We start from the raw sequence: 22,262 nt of genomic DNA, 5'->3' as shown, positions 1-22,262 counted from the left end.
ATCGAAAGGAGCCAGTTGAGGTGGTTCAGGCATCTGGCAAGGATGCCTCCTGGGCGCCTCTTGGGTGAGGTGTTCCGGGCATGTCCCACCGGGAGGAGGCCCCGGGGCAGACCCAAGACACGCTGGAGAGATTATATCTTTCGGCTGGCCTGGGAACGCCTTGGTGCTCCCCCGGATAAGCTGGAGGAGGTGGCTGGGGAGAGGGAGGTCAAAATCCTGACCTGAATCTGATTGAAATGCTGGGATTTTGTATGAAGCTGAGTTACATAAGCTGGAACAGTCACCCAGGTCATGGTCTTGAGAGCATGAAAATGACAGCTGGACGTCTTAAGGGTCCTGCTGCAGCCACATTTGTTTTATTCTAATAACACTCCTCCTCCTCCATCAGGGGTCACCACAGCAGATCATCGCCTTCCATCTCACCCCATCTCCAGTATCCTCCTCTGTCACACAAATCTTTTACAGATTGTTCTTCACTACATCCACAAATCCTCTTTGTGTTTTTTTTAACCTCCTACCACATTCAGGGTCTTTTGCCCAATGTACCCACAGTCCTTCCTCCTTATGTCCAAACCATCTTAACCTCGCCTCTCTAACTTAACCACATGTTTTGAGACAGAATAAATCAATATGTTGATCAATTCTAAAGTCTTTTCAAAACAGATGATCATAAAGAGAGTCTCCTGATGTTTAATAATTCATATTTAATAGTTTTGCTCTTTGGTGCTGCTTTATCTCAGGTGGTCTAAGAGCAGACAAAAGCTCTATGTGGTGTTTTGGGGCTATGGGGGGAGGAGGGAGCTGCAGAGAGCCAAGTAAGACTACAACTTTTAATTCCTGGTCTTTACTTAGTGTTGATTTAATAAATTAATCCTTATTTCTATAAATAACAGCTGCACCATCTAAAGTGGAATGACAAAAACTCTCCTAATAAGACCAGATCAGTTATCTTTAATGCCCACATTGGTTTTTGGGCACCACATAGACAGCTAGCGGTTGAAGGATGACATGTAGCTATGTAATCAGTGGTCAGATTGGGAGTCTGATCAAATTTGATTGGAGGCAACTCCTCTACAGAGAGCTTACCAGAGTTGCTCATTTGGGAAAATTGATCTGAAACAAAAAAACAAAGGTGTATCCTCTGATGGCCAGGGCCCTGAAAGTAGGAGGAGCACATGGTGGAACCTATAGCAAATTATAGGGGAACTTGTCCCCGCTTACCTTTCAGTGTAAATATGAGCATACAGTATGTATATGAGGTGTTGCTCTGATTGTTTAACTGGGTCTGTCTAACCTGCTTGGCCCTGTGGCTTTCCCACACCAGATGTATGCACAGAGGTCACACATACAAACATCTTGAGAGGGAATCCTTATGCACTGAGAACATTGAACATGCCGAGCTGACATTATTTTTACTTTCCTGGGGTTGTATTAACAAATGGTTTCCTGGTTGTGGCTACAGATCTGGACACCTGCGCTACTTTGTGGCTGCTATTTCTGCAGTTCATGGAAACCAATCTCAGAAAAGAGAAATCATATAATAAAGAAAATAATTGACACCAGAATATATTTCAGGTTATATATTTTATGTAGTAATACAAATAGCACAATTGGAAAAGGGTGTGCAAAAGTAATTACAGTCCTTGTTTTTGGCTTACATTGCATTCAACCCTATATTGTAACAGGCAAACACTGCAATGAATCCACACTTTGATGCTACTATCTCATACATTCTCATACATACAGTATCATTGTTCTCAGTTGCTTTTGACCATTGTTTACAGTCAAAATGTTGCAAATCCTGTCTTTTTAATCGATAGATGTGCTAAATTATATCTCAGCTGACCCAGTGAATTAGTTATAACTAATTCAAATCAGTTTACATCCAGATTCACTGCATATTTGCAGTTTTATGCAAGTCAGATCAAATACGGTTGATTTTTCTGGCAAAGACATGACAGTAGTATATCTCATGCAGCAGTCACATAAATTACCATTTAAAAAGTCACTATTGTTTCTACAATGTCTAAACTTTAATTATGCATCTGGACCAAATAAGGACTTGTAAAGGTGGTCAAAAACTGTTACTGACATCTGTAGGTGAAAAGAAAAGAAGAAAAAATCTGTTCAGATGCACACATGCTGAGAAAAAAGCTGTTCCTTTAACTCCATATCATATAGTGTGATCATGAAAAGGCTTCCACTGTCTTGGCTACCACAGTTAGTCAGATGGTGGTGTTGATGATGGCACTGATCCTGTCTTAAGTCTGCAAAGCATGATTTGAATAAGCTGGACACAGAAGATGTGAGAACTGAACACTTTTACCTACCAGGATATAGTCTGCACCCCCGTGAGGGGAAGAATAGATTCCACAAAAACAAAGTGCAAATGTCATGTAATCAGTCACTGCAGTAACATTTATGAAAGCCTGACTTCAACATAGGGGGAACTACCCAAAGCCCTTAATTATCATAAATGTCTTCAAGAAACAGAAGCTGAGGGACGTAAAGTTGTCCTCATAATCTCATGACCTGAACATCATCTTTGGAGAGATTGTAAACATGCTCTGCATGCAAAGATCATCGAAAACATCTCAGAACGTGAACAGTGGCTGAAAATTCCTAAATCCAAAATGAAAACACTCAGAAAACATTTAGGTCAGCGGTCTCCAACCTTTTTTGTGCCACGGGCCGGTTTATGTCCGACAATATTTTCACGGCCTTTAAGGTGTTGCAGATAAGTACAACAAAATAAAACCAGTATCGGTACCAAAAAAAGAAGATTTATTCATAACACAGGAAAAGATCCAGGGAAACCGAGTTAACGATAAAAACGATTTAAAAAAATAACGATAAAAACGCTGAAAACCATAAATTTCGCTCCCGAGCCTCAACCCTCGCAGCCCGGTACCGAACGACTCACGGACCGGTCCGTGGCCCGGGGGTTGGGGAGCGCTGATTTAGAGTTGTGATACCTGCTAGAAAAAGTTCAACACTGATCTAGTTACTTAGTAGTTAATATGTGAGACAAGTACTTTTTGCATACAACTGTGTCGTCATCAAAGTACTACAACAATTAGGGACATGGGTTAGTAATTAATGAAAGAACAATTCTGCAGATAATACAGAGCAACAGAAGATAGACTGACACACAGAACATGAAAAACCAGAACATGTATGTGCTGCATCCTCCCCTTGCTGTTGGTCACAGTAGGGATCAAACTGTAGGCCAAAGTATCACGTCAAGAATTTCAACACAACATTCGAACAAACAGTGCTGTGTATCTACAATCGAAGCCCATCATTTGCCAGCACCTAATGCATGAACTTCAAAACTTTAATATATCAACAGCTTACTGATGGAAAAAGCAGGTGAAATGATCCAGTCGCTGTCAGACCGTTTGATGGTTAGTATTGATTTTGTAAAATGTTTAAGTTATAGTTGTTTTTTTAATTTTATTTTATATTTTGTGTTTTTTCCAAGTCCAAGAGCTTTGGGTAAAGTGTTGATAAATTTCATTAAGACATTAGTAGTTGTAATACTTGTAAGTTTATCATGCAACGTGTGATTAAATGTAAAACTCACTGCCACGTCAACACAAACTACTCAAAAACAAAGCAGATCAAAAATATCAAGACTTCAGATGAGCAAATATATTCATACAGTCATTAGCAGAATGAAAACATGCCAGGATCAGATCTCCTCTGGAATATCGTGAAGATCTGAAAAAAAGAGAACAAATATAAATTCAGACCTCTAACATCAGTTTAACAGTGCAGTATTTTAGTGTCAAGTATCCAAACATAACGGGGGGAGGAACAAATCAAATTAAAGCTCATGTGTTTTGTTTGAGGAATGAGGGATGAGGATACAAAGGCAGTCAATAAACTCGTTGGTGGCTGGACTTCTGGAGTCACCCAAGTTCTTTAAAGCTCTGAATGTTGTGGAGCTGTTCGGATTTATACAGCTTTGCAACGTTGCATGGAAATTGTGGGGAGTACCTCTGGACTGGCAAGTTGGCTGCGGGTGTTGTATAAAAAGCTAAGTGTAAACATGTAACCCATCTTTTTTCTGGGAAATCAAAAAGTAAATGGTTTGGGAAACGGTGTAGCTATGTCTTTATATCCTAATCAGACAACCAAGTACAGTAAAAGGTCTTAAGTGTGGTATTTGCATTTGGTTGCTGAGGAGAAGGGCTTAGACTAAAATGGAAGAAATCAAACGGGAACATTAGGAGTACCAAACCACATCAGCAGTTTGGTACATTTTTTTAGTTACATTTAGTTACATTTAGTTACATCTACAAATGACGATAAAGTTATTTTGTCAGAAAGTGTTTTGTAACATTTCTGTCCTGATGCTCAGTTATACAGGTAAATCCCAAAAGCTTGACTCTGTTCATCAGGACGTTTTCAGTGGGAGAAACGTTTCGTCACTCATCCAGGTGACTTCTTCAGTCTCAGCTGACTGCAGGTCAGTAACTTGACAATTAGTATGCAAATTGTCATGACCAGTGATCAACAACCACCGATCAGTGGCCATGAGTCCCATTCACAGAGAGCTGGGGAATGGCTGCAATCACAGAAGAGCCACCTCGTCAGGCCAGGACTCTGCAGTCTATTTACACCTACAGGCCAGTGGACTCTTTCAATGATGAGGATGTAACATCCTGGACAAGGAGGAACGCTGGTTTGAGGGCAGAGTCAAGGAGGCCATTTATGTGAAAAGGGAAAGACCATCTCTGAATGGAGGAGGGGCCTAAGGGTGCATCTGTCACCATCTTACAATGCTGTGATTGCAGCCATTCCCCAACTCTCTGTGAATGGGACTCATGGTTGTTGATCAATGATCATGACAATTTGGATATTAATGATCAAGGAACTGACCTCCCAGCCCATTGTTCCTTCAGTGGGCTGGTTTCAGTCATTGTGCAAATGTCCTGTTTAAAGGTTTGAAACCTGCAGTCAGCTGAGACTGAAGACGTCACCTGATGATGATGAAACGTTTCTCCCACTGAAAACGTCCTGATGAACAGAATCAAACATTCTAGTTTTCTTTAGTAAGGAAAAGTTATTACTATTTTTTACACAATAACTAAATTATTTTCAGAAAAAACAACTTATTTTTCAATTAACACTCAATATGATTTGGGCTGTCACTTGAGAAACCGCTGTGCCAAAAACAAAAGAAATGGTAAATGGACAAGAAAGATATAGATACATAGACAGCAGTCGGTCACGTCGTGTCTGTCTGTTACCTAACCTTTGGAGCTTTCAGATGCAGTCCCATCGTCATCATCATCTGACGTCACATATACCTCTAGGTCAATGACTTGCTGCAGGCTTGACTGGTGAACAGAATCTTGGTTGGCTTGCATGTTATAAACTCCAGACATCTCTGTTTCTGACTGCATTGACAAAGGCTTAGACATCTAGGAAAGAGCAAAGAAACATGAGTAATGGGTACAGAAAACACAGCTGATTTATAACAACCACCAGGTTTATTTTACTCCTCTCAGAGGTTGTTTCTTCGGGCTTTTCTGCCTCTTTGTCAAATGCATAACTTCCAAAGATCAAACTATCTGCTCCGCGTTCGGTTATCAACCTAGCTCAGTCATCACCAGATCAGCAGCCAGAGGTAGTGTGTCTGTTCTGTTCATGTTACAGTCAGTTTGTTTTTCACAGCTATCCTCGTTGTCTGTTCTGATCGAGCATATGTGATGGTCTGTACTCCCATGGATGGCCTGCATCTCCTGGTAGCGTTGTTCCAACTTTCTGTAAATAAACCTGTGTGACCTTTTCCCTGTGTCCTCTGTGTGTGGGTTCATGATTCTGTTCATGACAGAAGGATCTGACCTCCATGGAGTTAAAATTTGTTTAAAATCTGTGTCTTGGCGCCCCTTGTTGCCCCTATTATACTATATCAGTATAAGTAATTGAACTTACCTGAGAGGCCTGTTCTCCATACCGCTGTGAAGCAGGTGCAACCCCACTGGTGGCTTTCATTTGTCGGACCTGCCTCTCTAGCTCAGCCCGGGCCCTCTCGCTGTCTTTGAACCGATTTTCTGCATCCCTCAGTCTCAGCAGCTCTTCCTGCAGCAGGCTGTGTTGTCTCTGCAGAAGCGCCAGTTCTCCTATGGTTGACAATACAGTGGCTTCCCGATGGCCTCCATCTCGCAACAGAGGGCGCCATACTTCACTTGGAGACATGGTGCCCTGCTGCTGCAGTAACAGCTCCAAGATTGAGTCTTGCTTAATAACAGCACCCTGTCATATTACAAGGAGAATCCAGTGTCAGATATTTTTGGTTTGTGACAGAGTCAAATATGAAGTGTGTCTGTTGTGTTGTGATGTTTTAGAAAGATTCCACAGTTGTGTTATTTTGTAAAGATGGATTCGCTTCTTTGTTTCTGGTAGATTTGACTTTTATTTACAAATATTTCAAACCAGTCGACCAAATAAGCACCAAAAGACTGCTGCGGATCAGCTTTAGTTTAGCTTTTACTGTGAAAAAAATCAAAACATGTATAAATAAAGAAATATTAAGCACTAAATGTACAGAAAGACATAAGAGAGAGAAATAGAAAAGTGATTAATTGCACATAAAAAAGTGGCAGGAGTGAGCAGCAGTACAAGTTTGAGCAGCACAAGATTGCAGTGTGAGCTCATGCGTCTCATGTCTGCATGTCTTATGATGTCAGGCTCGTGTTGTCATGGCTACGTCTCTCAGTGTTTCCTGTTTTATTTTGTAGAGTCAGGAGTCTCCATGTTCAGTGTGTTTTGTTTTACTTCCCCTGTGGTGTCCTTATGTTCAGCTGTTTCCTCGTGTGTTCCCGTGATCACCTCCTGTGTGCGTTCAGTCTGTGTCAGGTTGTCTGTTTGGTTTCACGTCATGTCACAGAGATCTAACTGCTCAGGTTCATGTTGGGTTTATTTCACAGTTCCATGGTCCCATGAACCTGTTCAGTTCCATGTCTCTCGCCACAGTTTCCATAGTTATTTAGTTTTCCCAGTTTAGGTTTCAGTTAGTTGTGGCTATGTTTTTGTATTCATGCTTACCAGCCATAATAAACATCTCGCTGTTTGTTTAAACCTTAGTCCCGTTTTCTCCTCTGTCTGAGATTGGGTCACTCTACACACCGTCAGCTCCCACTGACCGTGACAACACCTGCACTGCTACAACTGTCTGCTGGGACTGAACGACACTGCATTCGTTCTGAAGACAGTCTGCAAGCTGGTAAACTGCCCAAGGAAGAAACTTCTGAGGCTGGATCCTGTCACACTGTCCTTTGTTCTTTTCACTTTTTTATAGCAATAACTGGATGAGACACTCCTGAGAGTAATGTTTTCAGTAAATGGACTGATTCTTATAGAGCGCTCTCCCGGAGTGCTCAAAGCGCTGTAGACAACACACCCACTCATACAAGCACTTCTAAACACAAGTGCAAACTAATCTCCACACACCCTGATGTCAATGTTACCAAGCAGGTACTGTGTTAGGAGACCTGGGTCGTTGACGCAGAGTTTTGAAGGTTTTTTTTACTATTGTACTTTGATTCTTATTGTTTATTGTTTCTAGTCTTTTGGTTTCTTTCTTAATGTTCTGGTTTCTGTCTGTGTTTCTTGCTCTGTCTCCCCTGTCTGTTGCGTCCCCTTGAGAAGTCCATGTCTCTGTGTTATGTTTCCTGTTTTACTTTGAAGGTCCATGTCTGATGTTAATGTATCTGGTTTTGCTTCCCCTGTCTCGTCAGCCCTGATTTGTCCCAGCTGTGTTTCCCTCCTGTCTCTCATTCCCTGACTGCTCCCTCTGTGTATTCAAGCCCTGTGTTTCTGGGTCAGTGTCGTGATCTATCATCCCTCCATGCTGTGTGGTCCGGCCTTCTGCCTGCCAGTTTAGTTTCCAGTGTTTCCAGTGTTTCCAGTGTAGCCAGTGTAGCCAGTTGTGTCATGTAGAAATAAATCTTTATTTTGAGTCTGCACTTTTGGGTCCAACTTGCCATCACTACTGCCTGCACACAGCCTTCACATGACAGAAGATCGCGACCAGAACATGGACCCCGCAGACTGTTCCTGCTGGAGGTTCTGGAGAACCGCTCCTGTATGACGAGCCAGAGGATTTGCAGCCCGGTCAGCTGGAGGGTTCGTGGCCCGACCCACCCCCTTCCCGGAGTAAACAGCGTTCACAACGCCGCCACTCCAGAACGACTGAGCACACCCCATTCATGGGAGAAAGTGAATGTTTATTGCCCTCTCCACTCGAGCATTCCAACCCAACCTTCTGCAATTTCTTTCACTGTGAGCAAGACTGTTTTTCACTCAGAGGATTTATTCTGTCTGAATCGGTTGATTCAGAGAATGTAAGTCTTGTTCCCGCTGGAGGGTCCGAGGGGCCCATCCAGCCTTCATCGCTTGCCGCGCCACCATCTGCGGCTTCCATGCCGTTGTCTGGTCCTGCCGTCGCCTGTCTGGTCCTGCCGCACAGCCGGCCTCCAGACCTCCTTCACCTGCGCCGCTGCCGCCATTGCCTTTCGCACAGTCGGCCTCGTGAACTGAACTGTTTAGGGCTGTTGTGCTGTCGACCTCTGGGCCCCCTGAACCTTTCAGAACTGTTTACTGTGTTCTTGAACATTTCATGGCTTTGCTTTGGACTCTGGCTCCTTGTTTTTAGTTTGTTTCATTTGTTTGTTTGAATTATTTTCAATATTTCTTGAAGCTGCTAAATTTAGCAGCACTCAGTGCAGTTGTGGCAGTTGCCTGCCTTCATTTTAAAAGGTTTGTAACATAATTTTCAGGAATTTTAGTTAAAGAGGATTACAAAAGTGAACAGGAAATACTGAGTTAAGTTATGTCAACTAATTCCCCTCAGAGACATGCTTTTATAAAATGTAGTTATTAATCATGTTAGTTTTATCGTAGTCAAAAAGTACATGTAGTCAGAACATTGGCATTCAGACAAGCTTTAAAGTTTATCAACTTAACAAAACTAAGGTGAAGGTGACCTCGTACACAGTGTCTGTAACATGTGGTGTGGTGTATGGAGTGCTGTGGCAGGTTAAGTCCGACTTACCTGGAGTGCATGAAGATAAACGCTGAGATTAACCAGCCTTTGGCAGATCTCCTGTCAGACACGAGCAGCATACTTATTACTGACTTCTGTTTTAAATGCACTTTAAATAAACAGACATACTTTAAAAGTTACTTACCATTAGCGGTGACTTGTCTTGTCGCTTCGTGCATTCCTTTATTAGGCAAAAACGTTTTCCACAGACAGCAGAGAGTGAAAACAGTTGAAGCAAAGTTATTACAGTTCACCAACTCAGAGAAACATTTCAGATTTTCCGCACAGATCCAGCTCGACCTGGATGGTTACACTCATGACACGCCCACACAGGGACAGAACTAACAAGGAACCAGGGGACCCGAGGCACCAATGCCCCAGACCCCACACCCAACCCAGGAGCACCTACCAACACAAGTATCCCAGGCACCATTCAACACTGCAAGGCAACATCCACTCACATCCCCCACCACCACAAATCAGGACAGACACACAGACGCCCCTAAAACAAGAGTCCAGTGACTTCAGTGTGAACTGGAGTCACTCTGTCCTGTCTTTATTATACAGGAGAGCTTTTTGTATTCATCAAAAACTATACCGAAATATCTATAGTGGCTCGAAAATAAAAGAATGAAGGTCATACAATACATGACCTGCTGTGCTGATATTAAAATATGATTATTAGAGATATACTTGCAGTTAATGAAATTACTAAACACAAGTAAAGTTTGAATTTGACATTGAAAGCTAAATTCTTACTGACATTATTGATGTCAAAGATGAAAATTAAACTCTAGTTTTGCTGATAAAATAAAAGTCTCTGGACAAAATGACTCATCGGTCCCGTTAACTTTACTATATGCAACACAAACCAAATCTGAGACCATGTTCAGTTCCATAACTGCACCTCCAAACCCTTTCCCAACTCTTTGTCCTCACCTTTGCTGCAATAAAATGCTGGGCTCCATTGACCAACAGCTCTTGGTCACCTGAGAAGAGACAAAACACACTCAGTACTTGTCTTGGAGCAATATGTGCAATTTAACCTTTATTTTAAAAAAACAGAAGCTTTTTTATGTAATTCTAAGTTGTTGTTGTAACATAGTTTTCTGGTATCACTTTATAATGATGTCACACTATTAAGCATTAGTAAGGTAAGTATGCTTAATTCATCATTTATAAAGTATTACTCTTCATTAGTATGTAATTTATAAATGTGGATATAATTGTTTATTCTAGACTAAAAAGCTCACTCATAAGGCGCCCATGGTATATTTAGTGTAAATCAGTGACTGAGTGTTTTAAAGGTTTTCTTAATACTTCAGATTATAATTCATGGTTAATTCAGGCAGTTACCAGCAGGCCTGGACTGGTAATCTGGCATACCGAGTATTTGGATGGTGGCCCAGTGCACATGTGGGCTGATGTGTCCACATATTTTCTTTCCTTTGTCGTTGTAATTATACTGTCCAGTAAGCAGCATGAAGACCCGCTGCACATCGCACTGACAGCAGTTCATTTTCATTACTGACACCAAATCACCCAATCACATCCCTTACTGCAACCAGCCCCTCCCCTACTTTCCATGAATTCATGCACCTTTTTGAGAATTCAGATTTATGTGGCCATTAAATAGCAGTATTTACTGACTGAGTGCAGTAACATGCTAGGGAAATCAAGGCTCCATGATAACGCTCATTGATTTGGGATTCTCCTTCATGGTGGAGAACCACCTCGTAACCTGATCTCCTCCTCGCCCCACGGAGCTGCTCTGAGTTCTCACTGAATGAGGAGGAGGTGGAGTCCTTACTTCTTTCATTTAAGCTGTTCACCTGTGTGAAACCGCTATTTAGTCTAATTCAGCTGCACTAAAGCTAACAGACCACAAACCAGACGAAAGCTGAACCTCGGGAACGATCTAAAGAAGTTCCAAAGTCTCAAACATTCCAGAGACATTTTCCTGCATTACCAGTTTAATATGATGGACCCTTTCTTTATATTGTATACACGCATTTGTGAAGCTCTGTGAAAGATTTATTATTGTTTTGTAAAAACAATGTTCATGTTTTATGTTAAATGAAGAAATCTTTGTATGTTCAAGTTGAGCTGTCCTGTGGCTCCACCTCCTTGGTGCATCTTCCTCTTAAACCCCGCCTACAAACCTGCATTATTGTGCAAACCTCAGGTGTGTTATGTTTGCATCTGTATGTTCTGTACTTCTTTCTGTGTTGTCTGCGTCATGTCTCTGTTGGGAAAATAGCTGAGACGTAAATAACCTTCACTTCACATTAACAAATAGTAATTGTCTTAATTAACCATGAATTACACTATGAAACCAGCATTTATAAAACCTCTATTAACCTCACAAACAATGAGCTCATATCTTAATCATCTTAATCATTATATAGAGGAATGGGCGTCCAAATACTTTGTTATTTATGTATTTAGAAATGTTACCATGAACACATTATGAGCTTATTAATCAAGAATGAACATTTATATCTGTATTCATACATTACATACTAAATAGGAGTGTTGTGTTCCAAATGATGACCAAAGCACTTACTAATACCTAACTAATGCCTGATAGTGCCACATTATAGGTTGTTACTATTTTTCTTAATGTATAAATCCATAATTAATTCAGTCAAACTTAAGATGATCATGAATGAGAGACTGAAACGCTGACTTACTACAGTCTACCACCTCCATGTGGCTGTGATGGCACAAAAGGCGGGTGTCCATGCTGAAGCCCAGAAGGAGTTCACTCAGCCTGTCCACTGTGAGGACACACACACACACACGCACACACACAAACACACACACACACATATTTCTATTAACTTTACATCTTTTTCTATTTTTCTGTTCCCATGTTGATTCCTCCTGCATGTCTTGTGTTTGATCTCCTCTCTGTGTCAAAACTGCAGCACGTCAGATGTATATATAGTGCGTCAGTCAATGGTAAGTGAGCTCGATATGGCCAAAACAGCTGTTAACTTCCAAAGGGTCGTCGCGTCTCTTCTTAACCTAACTTCAACAACTCTTTGCTAAAGTTTCTTCCTTTCTCATCAACTTTATCCCCTGTAGTTACCACAGCTCTGCTCATCACCCTTGTTTTGAAAATTGCTACCAGTTCACTATTCCTCAGACATCCTCTCAGTTCCTCCACACGTATATCATGTAGACCATTTGCCTTCCACTCTTCATCTTGGCGTAACATGGGGGAAGTAGAATAGACGACGCAGCGACGAACAAAGGAAGACTGAGGACTTAAATGCACACATGAGGTGATCTGGGGAAGTGGAGACACATGAGAACACAGCTGACTAGAAGGAAACATAATGACAATACAGGGGAGAGTAACCCTAACTACAATAAACAAAGAACACCATACTCTTTCAAAATAAAACAGGAAACACAGAGACATAGACATGGAGATAGAACATGAACTTAACCTAACCAGAGACATGAAACATGACAGGTAGACACACGGACCAGGGAGAGATGACAAAAGGGACTAAGAAACCAAGGACTAAACTGCAAACTAGAAAACAACTAGATGTGTTAAACTACACATGTGGATACAAAAACAAGCGTTAGAACTTAAACCCTGGGCCACATGGCCCAGTACCGTGACACTTACTTACAATGATCCTCTGTACTTGCCGTATCTGTCCTGCTTTCGCTCTCATTTTCTTTATTGATCAGCTCATCAAACTCCTTCCATCTCAACACACTTTCTTTACTCACAGCAGACAGCACACTGTAAGCCTTTGCCTCTCTATCTCTTATTTGATGTACATTTAGTTCTTGCTCATTCAGTCTGTTTCCAGACGATACATAAAATACTGTAGTACAGTTTTCCTCACCGCTTCATCCAGCTTCTGCCATTCAGTCCTGGATTTTACCTTCACTTACTTCCTTATCTTGATTTCCAGAGGCACCTTGGTTTTTGAAAAATCCACAGCCATCAGCCCTACCTACCCAGCACTACCTCATCACCTCTGTTCCCTCGGTCTACATGTCCACTAAAGTCGGCTTCAGTCTTGAAGCTTTAGCCTCAGCCTCAACTATGTGACAGCTCACGGTCACTTCAGAAAAAATTCAGGGAGAAAAAGTGGATGTAGGAGTTTGGGTAGTAAATATTTTCATTCTTGTTTGCTACAAAATGTTTGTTTTTACTCATACTTCTAATTGAAATTATGTGAAGTTATGTACAAAAACAGTTATTTATTTTTTTGTTGAGTTGGATCAGATATTCACCTTCACATGTGAAGCATGCTAATATGAAACGTGGATAGTTACCCTCAGATGTGGCATCCAGTAATAGTTTTTCAGCACGAGGAGCTTGTGGTGTGTCAGCCCTAAACAAGTAGCGAGTGATGGGAGGCTGCAGGCTCTCCTGGCCACTTGTCACCTCTGCCAGTTCACAGAATAAAGTCACTCTTTCCTGCAGGAGCTCCAGCATCTCCTGGTCCTTGTGCTGCAGGTCAGCTGATTGGATGACAATCAATCAGTCATCAGTCTAAAACAGACGTGCAGAAAAACAAAGCCTGCCTCTTCACAGGTCTCCCTGGTTCATGTTGATCTGACAGAAAGGTCGGGCAGACCCCAGCCTTCACTGGACAAAATGAAAATGCTGATGCAGGACGCTTTAGTTTGAAATACAGTTCATGTAAATAACTATTCAGTTCAATTTTCAGTTTAATTTTATTTGTATGAAACAAGCTCAGACATGGTCTAAACAGGAGGAGACCAGTGCAGCTATGACTGTGGAGCAGAAACGGTTTTTCCTGCTGATTCTTTGGTCGACTTGTTATTTGTTCATATCTTCATTTAACTTCCTAGTTTTAGTTTGTCCTGTTCTCAGTTCTTGGTTGTTGAGAGTTTAGTTCCACTCTTGTGCCAATTCCCCGATAAGTTCATGTCTGTTTCCTCGTTTAGTCACGTGCTTCACTTCCTCTGCTTCTGGTTAGATGTCACTGCTCCAAAATTGTTTGCAATCAATACATCAGAAAAAAAGCAGCTTGATGAGAGAAATTCTGTGAGGCATTTGATGGTTTTACCGTTACCAAAGCTGCTTTGCTCTTTATGGTTTTACTGTTTACTGTTGTTCCAAACTTGTGAAATGCTGCCTTCTTGTGCAAAAGCATTTACTGTGGGCAAAAACGCAATCCAAGATAATACTGGCATGTCAGAAGATCTAAACGATTCCTGACACTAGCACAGATGTTCTGCCTGTGGATACTACAGCAGTTTACATTTTTAGATCAGGTTTGGTATGTTTGATACTCTGACAGGGCCTTTGGATTTGGTTTGGAGATCACAGTGATGTTCGGTCCAGTGGAACCTCTGTATTTGGTAAAAGTATGGAAACCTTTAAATAACTATTTAGGACCAAAAGGGTGAAAGAAAACCTGAGTATTCATCTTTTTGGTTAAAGTTTGTGGTAGAGAACACGTAGCCACCAGTAAGACTAAGCTACCATGTCGTCTTTTTCTGGTTCCCAGGTATTTGAAATGTGAATGTAATTCAGTTAGTCTGTATATTCTCCTGACCTTTGAGCCTCCTCAGGTGAGCCTTGTGTTCCGACTCTATCAGGGGAAACTCCTCTCTTGATGGACACCTGAACACACAAAATCCAGACCACACATGCCGTCTTATCAGTCACATAACAGACACGAACGTTTTAGATTTGTCGTTTTTTTGTTCATAAACTAATTAGTAGACATTTATACCTCAATAATTAAACAGTTTATCACAACTTGGGTCTCATTTTTGTAACTCGACTTTATTACCCTGCCCTCACCTATGGTTACAAGCTCTGGGTAGTGACCAAAAAACGGGTACAGACAGAAATCAGCTTCCCCTGAAGAGTGTCTGGCCTCTGGGGTGAGGAGCTCAGCCATCTGGGAGTTATTATTAGTATTATTATTATTATTATTATATAGGAACCAGTGTGCCGACCTCATAACCTATAGGAGGAAAGTACAGGCTCTATGAAAAACATGCTACATTTATTCTGCTCTGCAAATGCAAATAAATGTTTGTGTTTTCTGTGGGATTTACAGTCCATAATTGTCTCTGGGTAATTACATTTTTCTTTATATTTTCCAAAATGCAGAAATAAGACCCAAGATGTAATAAACTTCAGTTTGTAGACTACAAACCGATGGAAAGCTTTAGCATGTGTTGTGTGTGCATTTACCCACTTGCTGACAGCGTGCTGTACATGGCGTATCCAGATGTTCTTGTCATCCTTGGAGGCAGCATAAAACTCGTACATCTCAGGAGGGGTGGAATCACTAATCAGATACATGCCTCGTTCCTGATTGGCTATGTCCCTTACTATTAGGTTCTGAAGGGACAGTACTGGAGGCTTGTCCTAAAACGTACAACATGGATAGTTTTAGTGAAATAAAGAGAAAAACTTGTTGTAACTATGTGTTTTTTTCACCCTCGTTTATCTTTTATTTTCCATTTTAAATAAACGATTTAGTTCAGTTACATGAAGGCTTACACACACACACACACACACACACACGCACACACACGCACACACACACACACACACACACACACGCACGCACGCACACACGCACACACACACACACGCACACACACACACACGCACGCACACACGCACACACACACACGCACGCACGCACACACGCACACACACACGCACACACACGCACGCACACACACACGCACGCACGCACGCACGCACACACACGCGCACGCACGCACGCACGCACACACACACACCTCGAACAGGTAAAACAGCCAGGACACACCTAAAGATACAGATTCTGTGCATTTCTGTTAGCATGCTTAGCATGCTGCAGCGTCATTGTACTTTCTCTTTCTTGCTGCATTCGCTCTCTGTCACCTGCTTCATCGCTGTCTGTGTGTAAGCAGTATTTACTTATTTATCCATATTTATTTAGTGTTTTGAAATATCCTTTTCAAAACAAAAGGGTTACAATGTTTAAAAAATGTCTTTCCAAAAATGATGCATTTGTGTAATTAGTTTTAGCATGCTTTGGGGGGGTTTTGGTTAGTTTTTTGTGTGTTTTTAACATGTGTGCAAATATTTTCTTACCATAGATGGAAAGATGCACCTCTGGTCCTTCTCCTGCAGAAACACCAGGATGTCAGACATCAGTAAGACCTGTATATCTACACAAACACACACATAAACATTTTTTTAGACTAGAATCACCCTTTAGTGTCATTGTATAAAATCTTTACTTAATGCAGTGCAGGATGGTTCTGGGTTTAAATGCGGAAGTGTGGAAGATAGACAGAGGACCTGTAGGAAACCAATGCAGGCAACCATAGAGAAAGACGCCACCACCCAGCAGGTTCAATCCCAGGCTTTCAAACCTTGGCAACAACAACACAGCCCCTTTCTAAAACTTGAATTTCAATTTAGTTGTACTTATACAGCTCCAAATCACAACAGCAGTTGCCTTAAGGCACTGAGAGATTAATATTGCAAAGTAGGGACCTACAATAATACAGAGAAAACAGAGAAAACAGAGAAAAACGAAATCATTGGATCTCCTTTGAGCCCTTTGGTGCTTTTAGCAGGAAGAAACCTCCAGCAGAACCAGGCTCAGGGAGGGGCGGGGCCATCTGCTCCAACCAGTTGGGGTCAGGGGACAGAGACAGGACAAGTTATCAATCAATATAATAATATTTTTTAATTATAATTAATAATAGTAGAATATTCATAATAAAACGAAGAATGGATCCTCCTTTAACTAAGGGAGGATTCAGGGTCACCTGATCCAGCCCTAACTATGCTTTAGCAAAAAGGAAAGTTTGGGCTATGCTCTAATGGGGTGATATGTTATTATAAAGCTATTAAGATGTTTGTTTGCTTGTTTGTGATTGAAAGGATTTTACATTTGGATTTAACAGGGAGCCAATCATGAGAAGCCAGTATGGGAGTAATATGTTATTTCTTATTTGTCGTGTTAAGGCCGTCATTTTCTCCATGGGTGTTAAAATCACCCACACCACTCGGACAGCCAGCAATTGAATATGACCGTGTCTGACATTGTTTGTTAAAGAAAAACAAAAAAGATAAATGCTCATATTTTATGAGCATAAACAACAACAAAAAATCAGTTAAATGTGAGGAGTGAAATGAAAATTAATCAGTAAGATACAAGGTAACAACATAAGTCTCTTATTCTGGGCAAACACATCAGGTGGACCTTGTCCTCCACCGACATTCTTCTTCGTCTTTTGGTGTGTTGTTCATTTTTCATATCGGCTTTGATGTTTCTTTTTTTACCGGATCCATAATCCATGCCTCGGGGAACTAACATTAACATAACTACCTTGTTAATGTCACAGTCCTGGGTCAGTCTTTGAGTTCATTTCTAGTATCTTGGCTTCTGTTCCTGTGCTCCGTGTTCCCTCTGTGTCCTCAGTCAGTCATGTCTCTATGTCTCAGTGTTAAGACAGCATTGTTGTGTATGTCTCTTGCGTTTCCTGTTTTACTTTGAAACTCCATGTCCTATGTCAGTGTATTCTGTTTTCCTCCCTGTCCTCATGTTTAATTAGGTTCAGCTGTGTCTCCCTCCTGTTGTGCATTTCCCTCGTTACCTTGTGTGTATTTATGCTCTGTGCTGTCCTCTGTCTCTTGTCGGTCTGTCTGCATTTATTCTTGCTTGCCTTTCTTGCTTGGCGATCGTGGCTCAAGAGTTGGGAGTTCGCCTTGTAATCGGAAGGTTGCCGGTTCGAGCCCCGGCTCGGACAGTCTCGGTCGTTGTGTCCTTGGGCAAGACACTTCACCCGTTGCCTACTGGTGGTGGTCAGAGGGCCCGGTGGCGCCAGTGTCCGGCAGCCTCGCCTCTGTCAGTGCGCCCCAGGGTGGCTGTGGCTACAATGTAGCTGCCATCATATGTGTGTGAATGTGTGTGTGGATGTGTGTGTGGATGTAGTGTAAAGCGCTATACAAATACAGGCCATTTACCATTTAATTCTAGTTGTGCAGAGTGTCCCAACTTTTCATTGTGCACAGCCGTACTTACTTTTATTATTGTTTTTATTTCATTATATTTGTCATTTTTTAAATTGAGAATTTGTTTCATAATTGAGATTCACGGTTTTTAAGGTGCATTTTAATGTTGTTTAGTGTTAATGACAGAATAATTACATAAGCCAACGTATAACGTGTGTTTTATATATACAGTCTGTACATCAGGGGCGTCCAACTCCAGGCCTGGAGGGCCGGTGTCCTGCAGGTTTAGATGTGTTCTTGATCCAACACAATTTAAATGACCTCCTCAAAATGTCCTGAAGTTCTCCAGAGGCCTGGTAATGAACTAATCGTGTGATTCAGGCGTGTTGACCCAGGGTGAAATCTAAACCTCCCTCGAGGCCTGGAGTTGGTCACCCCTGCTGTAAAGGTCAACTGAGGCTGATTTAAATGTTCAGTTTTGACTTGATGGTATTTTATCAATATGAACCAAAATCTCTGAGGAGTCTTTTCACCACCTCGTTGAATCTATGCCATAAAGAATTAAGACAGCTAGTAATAGGACAATAGTCAGTGTCTACCTGTTGTATTATGTTTATTTTATTAAATATTAATCACCCAATTGTTGTGTACCTTTGAGTCGTGATCCTGGAGTTTTCCAGAAAAGGGTCCCTTCACGGATAAGTCTCCTTCGGAGTAACTCTCCAGCTTTAAATATTCCTCCATCCCGTACTATGGCCTCAGCCCTTGGGTCAAGCTTGGCATGGATTTCCTGAAGCCGCTGCGTTTTCTCCAGATCGTCCATCTGCCGACAGGAAATTCAATCTTACATTTTCAGTTTGATTAAATCATCTGAATGAACCAGCGAGCTAATCTGAGTCGGCTAAAATGGATGTTACAAGGAGATTTGTAAGATCCGTTTTGAAACGGTGATGGAGGTGGAGGTGTGCTCTGAAGAGAAGAGGAATGAACATCACTTAGACAAAATAAATGTGTGTGAATTGGAGGGAGTCAGGCGGAAAGATGAACATACAAAGTCTAAGTGTTTAAAAATGAAGCTGAGTTTTACTGAGTTTTAGTAAAAGTAGAGGAATAGTAAGGTCTTATTACTAAATGTTATTCTATTGAAACTAATAAATACTACATATTATGACTGTATTACAGTGTAATACATTATAAGACAGAAAATACGATGAGATTTTTCAGTAGATAAAAAACAGAAGTAAATCAGTCTTAGAAATAAACAAAGATCTCGAGTATGAGCTAAAAGCACTTGTGTGGAAGTTTAGAGCCTGTCGAACAGGGCAGGCAATTGTTTGTCCTGTAAATGCTACAAATCCTCTCTCTGGTTAGTGAAACAAGTCGTCCACTTTACAGCTGAGGTAGGAGAACAAATGAATGCTGGGTTGTTAGCACAAGCTAAAAACTAGAGATCTAAAGACCTAATCTAAGCGTCATTTAGGAAGAATGAGTGTTTGCACTGACTTGTACTTGATGTCTGAATGTGTAAGATTTAGAAAAGAACATAAATTCTTTGTGAGTTTGCTGATATTTGAATATGAAGAGAATGAATGACGCACAGATTATTGCACAGGGAGCAAACACTTCAGTACCTGTTGGTCTATTGAACTAAGCAGTTCTCTGATCATCAGCAGAGCCTGGGCCACAGAGGAAGCTTCTTCTTCATCATCTGGATAAAATAGAAACAATCATCTGATTCATCTCTAATTTCAGTAAAACTGTGAAGTTTGAATTTCATCTTCTGACAATTTTTTCAAAAGAAAGAAAGAAATATGAATTTGCATATATGAGTTTTAATTTACTAAATCCAGCTCACAAAAGCTTCATGTACCAAATATATTACCCTGGGTGTTAAAGGGTTAGGTTTACAGTAAATAACAGAAAAATGGAGAAGAGGAAAAAGTTCCCATTGAAGCCTGGTTTTGCTTCGTTGTGTGGAACCATGAATGTTAGTTAAATGTGAAAACCAGCATTTTTTAATTTTCTAGTGACATTGTAGATCTGAGAAAAGAAGGAGGCAGATGACTGGGATGAGTCACCTGTTGTGTTGTCCAGAATGCGCTGAATAAGTGCAGGATACTTGAACATCCGCTGAGTCACCAATAAGATGCACTCTTGAACACCATGGCAACGTAGCAAGGGTCCTCGACTCACCTGCTGCTAAGAGACAGAAAGGAAGCTTTAATTTTTCATCATTATTTAAAAGCGATCAGTTTGAATCATACACTCAGCAGAGCTGAAGTCAAAGGTATGACTTTTCTCCACGAAGTCATGGTTTCAACCAGCTTCCACGAGGGTGGCCTGAGGGCGCGACAATGTCTAGCTAGCCCTGTGCTAACTGTATCAACACTGTATCAACACTGTATCAACACTGTATCGACACTGTATCAACACTGTATCAACACTGTATCAGCACTGTATCAACACTGTATCAACACTGTATCAACACTGTATCAACACTGTATCAACACTGTATCAGCACTGTATCAACACTGTATCAGCACTGTATCGACACTGTATCAGCACTGTATCGACACTGTATCGACACTGTATCAGCACTGTATCGACACTGTATCGACACTGTATCGACACTGTATCAGCACTGTATCGACACTGTATCGACACTGTATCAGCACTGTATCGACACTGTATCGACACTGTATCAGCACTGTATCGACACTGTATCGACACTGTATCAACACTGTATCGACACTGTATCAACACTGTATCAGCACTGTATCGACACTGTATCAACACTGTATCGACACTGTATCGACACTGTATCAGCACTGTATCGACACTGTATCGACACTGTATCAGCACTGTATCGACACTGTATCAACACTGTATCGACACTGTATCGACACTGTATCAGCACTGTATCGACACTGTATCGACACTGTATCAGCACTGTATCGACACTGTATCAACACTGTATCAGCACTGTATCGACACTGTATCAACACTGTATCAGCACTGTATCGACACTGTATCGACACTGTATCGACACTGTATTGACACTGTATCAACACTGTATCAACACTGTATCGACACTGTATCGACACTGTATGTGTGAGTGCATGATTGGCATTTGTCACAGAATAGCAGAATTGGCAGGTCCACCCTGGTATCCTGTGCTGTCCACACATAAGTGCAGGTTCACACTGAACACACGTGACATACGTAAGAGGACCCGGAGAAGTCGTGGGGAACACTCTGCTGCCCGGACAAGTTTAGTGGTGGGCCAGTGATGGTCGGGGTGGCCTGTCTGTGCTTCATCAGTACCTAAGATAAATGCACTGCCTGATAAAATGAACAGAACACTTGGAAAAAACATCAGATATCAATGGGGGGGAAAGAATTCGCACACGGGTCTCTACAGGCTGAGCGACGCCATCCTGACCGTCGTTAAGTATCAGTGGGAATTCCTCTGCCCCACTGTACCCTGCACTGGTGCAGTGGTTAACTGGGCTGCTCCTGGTGCACTTTATCTGGCGCAAATGTGCAGGCAGATGTAAAAGTAGATCCCCCAGGTCACCATCTGCCGTCTCATTAGGAGCATGTCCCAACATTGTCAGTCATACAAACTCCTGAGTACCGTTAGTAAAATGGGAGAGCCTGCTGCGCCATTCTTTAAATTCAGCCGTCTGTAGGTTCATAATTTCATTTCATTCCATCAAACAATGAGGCATCCTTTCATTCCTAACTCATTACCATCTGTACCAGTATCAGTATCCAGCATGAATGTTTTCCCCATTAAGATCTGATGTGTTTTCCAAGTGTTCTTTTAATTTTAGGGGGCAGTGAATTTATCTTAGGCACCGATGAAGCATTTCCTCCACTCTTCAATTGAAGCTGCGTTTTCTTTTTCTTGAACGTGTCCTCTTGTTCTGAAACAGCATTTTTGCCCTTTTTTAACCAATTATAGCAGCGACATCTGGTTCCTTATGTCTTTCAGACATGCTCATTCAAACCCTTTAGCTCTCCTCCGACATGATCAACATCTTTAGTCTATGCTTAGTAAAATTAAAATGCCTTTAGTATGAAACATTGTAGGTGCCAAGTAAGCCAGTTATTTAATTATGCTTATTGTTGCTTTATTGTTCATATTTATTATGCTGCTGCGTCGTCAACAGCAGCACCAACAACAACTGGTAACAAGCCCTCGCGGTCACACGAGGC

The 22,262-nt window shown here is 41.5% G+C and overlaps 1 protein-coding gene across 3 annotated transcripts in view; it reads right to left on the bottom strand.

The window, feature by feature from the left end:
* Positions 1-2,831: 2,831 nt before the first annotated feature.
* Positions 2,832-22,262, bottom strand: part of arhgef2a (Rho guanine nucleotide exchange factor (GEF) 2a) — a 36,474-nt gene continuing 17,043 nt past the window's right edge. For 2 of the 3 annotated variants that reach the window (XM_026155992.1, XM_026155990.1), the window contains exons 10-23: positions 20,120-20,240; positions 19,673-19,749; positions 18,693-18,864; positions 16,167-16,243; positions 15,274-15,446; positions 14,620-14,687; positions 13,367-13,555; positions 11,752-11,838; positions 9,998-10,047; positions 9,204-9,239; positions 9,068-9,118; positions 5,947-6,267; positions 5,264-5,432; positions 2,832-3,723 (exon numbers count right to left, since the gene is read on the bottom strand). In XM_026155992.1, coding sequence (XP_026011777.1) covers positions 3,695-3,723; positions 5,264-5,432; positions 5,947-6,267; positions 9,068-9,118; positions 9,204-9,239; positions 9,998-10,047; positions 11,752-11,838; positions 13,367-13,555; positions 14,620-14,687; positions 15,274-15,446; positions 16,167-16,243; positions 18,693-18,864; positions 19,673-19,749; positions 20,120-20,240 — 1,620 coding nt within the window. In that variant the 3' untranslated portion in view covers positions 2,832-3,694. The remainder of the gene's footprint in view (positions 3,724-5,263; positions 5,433-5,946; positions 6,268-9,067; positions 9,119-9,203; positions 9,240-9,997; positions 10,048-11,751; positions 11,839-13,366; positions 13,556-14,619; positions 14,688-15,273; positions 15,447-16,166; positions 16,244-18,692; positions 18,865-19,672; positions 19,750-20,119; positions 20,241-22,262) is intronic. The other variant, XM_026155991.1, reaches the window with a different exon arrangement.

Source organism: Astatotilapia calliptera, chromosome 22 (genome assembly GCF_900246225.1).
Source record: "Astatotilapia calliptera chromosome 22, fAstCal1.2, whole genome shotgun sequence".
In the NCBI taxonomy this organism is placed as follows: Eukaryota; Metazoa; Chordata; class Actinopteri; order Cichliformes; family Cichlidae; genus Astatotilapia; species Astatotilapia calliptera.
The sequence above is the reverse complement of the archived record's forward strand: the minus strand, read 5'-3'. Positions and strand labels throughout refer to the sequence as shown.